Here is an 8830-nt window from a genome sequence, read left to right as displayed (position 1 = left end):
CTCTGGTGCCCATTTGCAGGGCTGTTTTGCAGGGGGAAAACCTGCAGCGTGAGGCTGTGGGTTGCAGAGCTGTGGCCATGGGGTGCTGCATTCCCCTGTGGGCATTCTGGGGTTCGCAAGGCATGGCACACCTGCACCTCCCCAGCTGCTGCAAATTCACGCCCAGTTTACCACACAGACCAGCTCAGCTGCCGGTTATTTGCCTTGTGGCAGTATCCCAAGGCCCTTGTGCAAATAAAGACAGCCCCTGTCTCTGAGAGGTTTCCTTTTCAAAGTAAGATATCACAAACAGGTCAACAAAGCTGCGGGGTGGAGGAGGGATGATCTGTGTGCACAGCTGGGAGGTTTCAGGTCACCACGTTAGTTAACCATCAGTAATCCCTGCTGGCATTTTACCTGGCCATGATTGTAATTCCGATTTGTGGCAGGTTATCAAGAGTAGAAATGGGTCCTCAGGAGGCACATTCAGGGAGGAGTTTATCTGAATAAATGAAGCCTGAAGGAAACCATTAATACACAGTGCAAGATACAGACAGCATTCAGATCTGACCTTGCTGGTGATACAGTACGATCTGACAACATCAAGTATTTTCTGCAAACCAGGGGTCAGTGTGCCATACTCAGATACTGATGGTTAAAACAGAAGAGAGAAGAAAGTCCACAAAAGAGACAATTACCAACCAATCTTGATTTTCTGGCCCATTTTTGTGGTTTATGGACCTGACAGGGTTTAAAGCAACCTGGAAGACAAATTATATGATAACCAAGGGGCTACCTTCTGACTGTAAATACTGGGTTGTTCTATGTTTCAGGTGTACCATTTGACATAGAGATTAGAAAATGGTGTTACATTAGTTACTATCCTTGATAGATCACCCACAGAGGGGAAACTCCCACCATGGATAATGTTGCTACTTCCCAGATACTGGAGCAGCTGGAGAAATAAGAAGAGAGGAAAAGAACCTGGAAAATAAGTCATGACATTTTAATTCATGTCTTCGCATACATCTTACAGATTTCGTATGTGATAGGTTACTTATACTACATACCTACTCTATACTACAGTTACACATACACATATATAAGGGGGGGGAAGTATGTATGGTAAAGACACACACATCCTCTGAAGCAAAATTATATTATGGTCTTATTCATGGAGCAGCTAAGTTAGTATGCATTATACATACACATAAATACATACATACACATATAGCTGTGTATATATATATATACATAGCTATGTGTATCTATACACAAAGATACATCTGTGTAGACACAAACACACAAATTACGGATACGTGTGTGTGAACGCATAGACACAATTGGTAAGAAGATCCCCCTCTGAACTGTAATGCCATGACCTAATAATCTTAATAATCTCAATACACCTGATGAGCCACACTGTTGATACGTTACATTTCAACTAAGCAAATTTCTTACAATCAACTGGTATCACTTATTTCTGCATGTTCTTAATGTGGTCGCTGTTCAGTTTATCTTTTTTTTCTTTTTTTTTTTTTTTAAGATATGCTGAATGGATGGAGTCTCCAGTTTTTTCCCATTCCCAGTAAAGATAGTTTCATGCTCTAGTAGTAATTTTAAAGTTCTTTTTTTCTTAAATTATAAAACCCCTCATTATATACAGTATACATGTCTAACCATCAAAAAATAGAAGCAGGAGACATTCGCATGAATTTTACCCTCTATAAATTAGCAAGGATGACACATTTTAAACAAATAGCAGGAACAGTTACTGCATTCCTTCTGTAATTTATTGCCTTCAGAAAAGGCTCAAATTACAAAATGTGTAGGGTGTAATGCTGTAGGCTGTTCAAACTGGGTTTGCAGTGTCTGCAACACTGGAACTAAATATTTACATGACTCTAAAAGATCTAATCTCTGGATTTCACCCTCCTCCCACCCCCTTTATTTAATTTGTATGCTATCTTTATCCACCACCCAGCACATTCCACACAGTCGCTAAAGTTCATGGAAGACATAAGTGGGGAGAAAAAAAAATTAAATAAAAATCCAGACTTTCAAAGGAAAGGAGGAAAGCTGTTCAAAAATAAGGAATAGATCATCCTTGTTAGAGCTGAAGTCTTGCAGCAATTTTAGCTGGATACATATGGATTCTAGCCATTGTGTTCTGAGGCAGTGATAGCACCTGGAATCACTAGAGACCCTGTCAAAGAGAAGTTGTAGGGGGGGAGTCACCAAATGACAATCTTTCCAAACCTGTAAGAACAGTCTTATCTCCAAAGGTTTGGAAGGCTTCAAAAGAGGCTAGAAATTCAGTAAGAACTCCCATAACGCAGCACCATATTCTTCCAACTTGTTTTCATTCCTTGCTTACAATTCATTTGCTGTTAGTGTTGAAATAACTATAAACACTAAGGAAAAAAATTTATAAAATGTTTGCTGTCAATCATTTGTTAAACAGAGAATAAGGGACAGAAGATTTTTGAGCCTGAACTCTAAATTCTGACAGTTGATTGAAAAAAAAAAAAAAAAAGACTTATGGAGTAGAAGGAATACTGCCTGTAAAGCTGAACAGATTAAACTCTAACATTGCACCCACAAGCAGAGACCAGAGTTAGGCTGTGAAGAGATCCTTGCATGGCATTCCCCGAATTCAGAAGGTCAATGTGATGGCAGCCTTCACCTGCTTTAACAAATACATCAGCATATTACATCTCCTCTGACCCTACAACTACTTTTTGCTGCTGAAAAGCAACTGAGGGCAGGTGAGAAGCAAACCACCTTAAGGTACGCTGCTGATCAGACCAATGTAGATGTCAAAATAGCTTAGAGGAGGCAGATACCTGTGGACAAGTCTGTTCTGTTTGTATTAAATGACTCGAAAATAGAAAAGAAAGCAAACGAAAGGGTAACAGGGCCAGCTAAAGCACACAGACACACTCCACAGATATTTTCTTTTCTCCCGGGCAGTGGTGCCAATACTGAAAGTGTAACAGAAGTTAACAGCTGTTCCATATTTTCCCTTCGGCTGTGAAAAGTAGATGGAGACCCATATACTAAGATCAAGAGTCTCACCTTCACCCCTTTCTCTGTGTATTCTCTAAAAGAAATGAAAAAAGTCTCTTCAAAAATGTCAGTTTCAACAAACAATTCCAAGGTAATATGGAATAGTTTCATTTTTATTATTGTTTGTCTGAATTTCAGGAGAGCAACTGAATCTTTGGCTGCACCAAAAAAAAACCCCAAAACTGTTTAATGCTTTGCTACATTCTCACCTTTTGTAATGAGGTAACACTTGATTTTGTAGGAGTTATAAGGACTGTTTAACAAGCAAGATATGAATTTGACTTTCATACCTGATCTCTTAGTCTCTCCTGGTGTCCCATTATTGCTGTAGCATGGTGGGGATATTTCTGTTTCAGATGCTCAAGAAAAGCCTCTCTCTTCCTGTCCATTTCCGACGTTTGCATTCCCAGTATTTCTTTGGAACTGCGAGGGCCACCTACTGTATGTCTTCGAGGGATGTTGCGAGTGGACTTTGAATTAGAAGAAGTGTGACTGTTTGGGGTCGAAAGGAGCTCTTTAGATCGGAGACATTCTGCGTCATCTAGTGATGTTACATGCAAATTGGTTTTTGCCTGGTCTGAAAAAGACAAACAAACAAACCCAAAGAGTGTATTATAAGAACTTAATCTCAACATTCACATTTGTAAGAAATGAAAATTATTGATGTAAAAGCTAGGTTCTTTTAAAAGTCTAGTAGCATTTAATGGCATGTTCTGCATCATTAAGCATATATATGTTGAAAGAAGTGGCCTGGAAATAATCACTTATATAAGCTATGCACAGTACTTACACACTTTTAACACACAACCACAGTATTACCTCACAGCAAAGTGAGCATCATTACAGTAGATGTTCCTTTTATATCATCTTTACCACTATGTGACTTGAAAAGAAGATCCGACAGGGCCCTTATTCCCTGACCTTTAAAATCTATGAGATGCTCTCCAGAAGAAGAAACGGGTTTGTTCAATAGGCTGCAGTACACTTAATGGTCCTGTAACTGGTATCCTTAAGGATAGCAACTGATAAAATCACTTTGACAAAGCAGATTTGTAATCCTTAATCTTTTTTCAGTGTGTTTTCAACATACTCAGAAACACCTATGAAATAGTAAGAGGGTTTTCCAGGCCTTTTTCCTGATTTCTGACTGTGGTCTGGTTTTAAATTTCACAGATCTCCCTTGGATTTTATACGTCTCAGGACAGCACACTGGAAAATACTACATCACTTTTTCAATAAACCATTTCTTAAGAACCTGAACAAAAGCAAGTTTTGTGTGACATGAAAAAAAAAAAACACCCAGGGAAAAAAAAAAAACCAGATAAATTTTACAACTTTAAAACCTACTTTAAGACCAAAGACCATGATGACATTTGTGAAGAGATAGGCAGACAGGGAAGGTATGTAAGTATTGGCTTATCTTCAGGTAACTGTGTAACAGGAACCCTCTGGTGCATGAAAAAGTGTAGTTTGGAGCCTTGCTACCTAATACCTTTGAAAAATCCCTCACTCCTTTGTCAGGAAAGGAAAAAAAAGAAAGAAGCATTGAAAAGGCCTCTCCAAGTCTGATATGGCCTTCCACATCTTTCCCAAGCAGCCTCACACGTCCCTGGGAGGGTTAACCCTTTACAGTACCTCCCCAGGAGCAGGAAGCTCCTTCCTCTACGTGTTTTTAATGCATCTCTATTTCTCTCCATCTGACACTTTTTGCCTCAGAGCCCTTTATCCTCCCACCAACTGACTCCCCCGCGTGATGCCATTTATATGGCACTGCTGTTTGGAAACAGGCACCTACTCACTTCTTTTTATGGTTCAGTCAGTCAGTTTGACACCCTGCCTACCACTTGCCTCAGGATTTTATGCTGAGGATTTTTCAGCTTTCTGGTGCGCATTGTCAATTGCCTGCCAAGTCCCACGTAACATCAAGCCCTGGTAATAAAGTGAATCCTCTATCGGTGGAGCTGCTGGTGGTGAAATGTCCCACCAACTCACACGGGAAAACAATTCCCTTGGATTTCACAGGACTGGGCCCTGGAAGGTCCTCAAAGACTTTGCATCTTTCTGTAAGCTCCTATAATGCTCAAGGGCTCCAAAATACCAACAACACCCCCTCGTACACATTCATGGAATCCTATCCTGAATGCAGAACCAGACACAAGAGCCCAGACTGAAGGGGGCACCATCCTTCGATGGGCATAGATCCAGGCACAACTTTGGAAATGGATTTGGTTCAGGGGGAAGTTTTACTCTCACACAGATTCATAATGCCATCTGTGATCTCTGCAGCTCCTTCTAAGACCTTCTTAGAAATACAATCCTGGTTAAACTTTAAGAGCAGCAGCCTCACACATATGCATACACACACACTCACCTTTCCTAAGCATAACTCAATTAAAACACACCCAACCTCACTGATGCCTGAAAATTCAGAGCACCGACTGCCAGGTACACTCAGCTGGTTTGAGAAAAGTGGCAAAACGGAGAGTTTTGCTTGTAAGCAGTAAACTCATTTCTGAAAGCTGCACAGTCCTTTCAATGGATGTTACACAGGAGGAAAAACAGGTGGGATGGGGCTGGCTGGAATTTACCATCTTTAATTTGGTGCATCAAGAGCCCAGAGGTTATATCCCTGAGACGGTTGAAACAAAGGCAGCAGACATAAATAAGGGATTTCCTTGGCGCTGGAGGTAGTCAGCGTGAGCGTGGGTGACTGACTGCAGCAATTTGGTATAAACCCTTAAAGTATGGTCACAGAGGCAGTTTCAATCACTGAACTGGTGGCAGGTACTTCCTCAAGAAGGCAGGTAAACCTACACTTACAAACACAACGGAGAGCTCATGAATGTGTATTTCGGGTCCTAAATCTCTCTCATACAAAGCTTTTCCCTACTCTGCACTTCAGTCATTTCAACAGTTTAAGAAAGCTAATTTTTTGGAACATAAAGAGACATATCAACTGCAGTGCTTTACTGCTATTTGTTATTGGGTGAAACCTTGAGAAGGAATCAAAAATTATCTATTTTTCTTATACTATATTAGAAAGACCAACAAATTCTCTTATTTTTTCTTTCATATATTTGGAAAATACTGTATAAATAGCAGTGAAAAGAAAGGAATGTAAACTATGCAAACTAATTGCTAGTCTTGCCAGCGCGCTGACCTGGGCATTCAGTTTGCCGCGTTACAGCGCACAGCAGCACGTGACTTTCTTTGCAAACCAAACTCTCTGTGTTTGAGGGTCTTTCCCCTTGTATTTGCTGAAAAAAATCTTCCTTGGCCACCTCCTAGAAAGGAGCAAGTGACTTTGATGGGGAGGTTGAAAGCTGGGATGGTGAAACCCCCGCTGCATAGCTTGGGGCATATAAGCTCCACAGCTGCTGTGTGTGCCACCGTGCTACAGGAGGAGAAACTTGAGAGAAGATTCCTGGATCCTGGAGTTGCTTTAATAACAGCACGGGCAAACTTTCCGTATCTTTCAAGCAAAGATAATAGGCCTAGAAAATCAATCCTCACAGATAACTGTGAAATGTGTGAAGGATCATGTGACGGGTCCCAGAAGAGGGCTAAGAACAGCAAAAGGATAAATTATGCAAGTACCCTCCTTGAAAAAGAAGTAAAGAGAAGCCAATGGAAAACACAGAGGTGTGAGATAAGCTTGTCTCCCTCTTCTCCTCCCTCATATTCAGAAGCTAAAAGCTCAAGGTCTTTCTGTTCAATAAAGTAGCAAGTCTAGAGGGCAACAAAAAGCAAGACGTGCTGACTGACAGGGGAGGGTTTCAGTTATCCCAAGGCTTGAGTAACCCTTACACTTGAGCCTCTTCTCTGATCTGAAAACAAATTTCAGGATTTCTTAACATCACCAATTACTACAGTGGACGTAGCTACAGGAAAGGCCGAGGTCTGCAGAGTAGAAGCGGTATGCTTAGGATTATCAGGAAGATTATCATGAAGCATTAATTGCTGTGAGCTAGAAATTAAAAGAAAAATAACAAATTTAAAAAGAAAAAAAAAAAAAGAAAACCCTCCAACACATCCTGGTATGCAATTCTTCTCAGTCACACCCTCCATGAAGTCTGCAAAGGTCAGGAAAGTCACTTTGCTTCATTACTTTAAATGTGGTGAAGACTCTAATAGCCCTGTTTTGCAACCCAGGTGACATGGTAAGAGAAGAACATTGTCAGAATAATTTCAGAAAGGAACAAGTATGGACTTGGCCCATACTGATACTATGAAACCGAGCCCTGAAACAAACCACATCCAATACTTAAACTTTAAAAAAAGAATATAATTTTAACAGCATGCATCAAACCCACTTCTTATATTTATGCTAGCAGTAAATTTGAGATTATTTGGAATCTTTCTAATTTACTCCACTGTCTTTACAATTGGGTCTCTTTCCAAGGAACTCTCAAATGTAAATTTTGGATATGGGCCAAAACTACTACATTTGATTATAAGCTTTCAGCATTCAAACTTCGGGGGAATCATAGGATCGGTGTGGTCAGACCTCTGTTGTTCCAGCTCCACAAGTATCTGAGGCATCTTCATACAGCCCATAGAGAAGAAATCTTACTGAGGGCTTTTTTTCCCCCGCCTATTCAGACACATCCTTCAAGTGAAGATTTCCACCCCACCGAACATATACATATACAGACACAGATGCACGTGACTCACGCTGCCCAGGATTTTAACTTGTAGAAAATGATTCAATAGAGCATCAAGCAATTACTAAACCCCCAAGTTTAAAAACAAAAAAAAAAAACAAAAAAACAACTGTATTTTTTTCTCCTAAGTTTTCTATGCACCATTTTCTGGTATTACACACTTGTAAACTTGTGCGATTTCTTTTAAAACCGCATGTACCCAACCGTGAACTATTCGTTTCAAAGAAGCACAGTTACAACTTTTTCTGAAGTGCCTATGAGGAATACAATGCACATGAACCGGGAATGTCCACAGGTGCTTCACAACTACTATGACAGATGCAGATTAGATCAGACGTTTGTCATGCTACCTGAACGTCGTGCTCCAAGTGGAATAGCCCACGCAGAATTCACCAGGAAATAGTTTCCATTCACTTTTAGACAAAACACATAGTGCAGCAGTGATTGTACAACCACCCCACAGCTGACCCGCCGTGAAAACCAGCTCATCACGTCTTGGCTTGGCTCCAAACCAAACCCAACGGGTTTCACACAGAGTACACTAACCCTGTGACAATCTCCCTCTTTTGAAAGTCACCCCGAGGAAAAGATGAGCTCAAACCTACTTTTGTGAAAGAGGAGCTGTTTCTCTGCCATAGGTGAAGCCGGCAGCGCATTTAAAGGGGACGTGACTTTATTTCTCCCCCGATCCCCGCGGGAGCAGCACCCTGCGCCCTGGGCAGTGTCCTGCCTCTGTGACAGCGGTGTAGCGTTCTCCCGGCTTTAGAGGTTAGACATAAATCTCTATAAAGAGAAAGTTAAACTCTCAAAGTTGGAGTATTAGGGCAATCTGCGGAGCCATTAGCATAAGACAGACATGCTTTTTTTCAGTCCTTTTCCATGCATTCTGTCTCCAGTTACAAAAAGCAGCAACGAGGGGTCCGTCTAAGCGCAACTCCATCTTTGCCTGATTCTCCTACTTACCCTTTATCTGCCTGCTGTCTGCTGAGCAAGCCCGGCACAGCTCAAGTTTCTGGCTTTCCTTTTCCTCCATTGTCCCTGCCTACTGCCCGGGCTCCCCTCTCCAACTTGGAAGGCGCAGCGCCCGGGCTGTCAGCGCCGGTCCCGGGGAGGAGAAG

The 8830-nt window shown here is 41.3% G+C and overlaps 1 protein-coding gene across 1 annotated transcript; it reads right to left on the bottom strand.

Annotated features, from left to right (window-relative positions):
- Nucleotides 1–3338: 3338 nt before the first annotated feature.
- On the bottom strand, nucleotides 3339–8776 carry LOC104413531 (sickle tail protein homolog; the record flags this gene model as incomplete). Its single annotated transcript, XM_010024544.1, has 2 exons — nucleotides 8676–8776; nucleotides 3339–3625 (listed from the first exon to the last, which is right to left on the bottom strand). Coding segments are annotated over exons 1-2 (357 nt in total), but the record flags the coding sequence as incomplete, so codon positions are not given.
- Nucleotides 8777–8830: the final 54 nt, after the last annotated feature.

This window comes from Nestor notabilis, unplaced genomic scaffold (genome assembly GCF_000696875.1).
Source record: "Nestor notabilis isolate BGI_N333 unplaced genomic scaffold, ASM69687v1 scaffold23431, whole genome shotgun sequence".
In the NCBI taxonomy this organism is placed as follows: domain Eukaryota; kingdom Metazoa; phylum Chordata; class Aves; order Psittaciformes; family Psittacidae; genus Nestor; species Nestor notabilis.
This window is presented reverse-complemented; position numbering and strand designations above follow the sequence as displayed.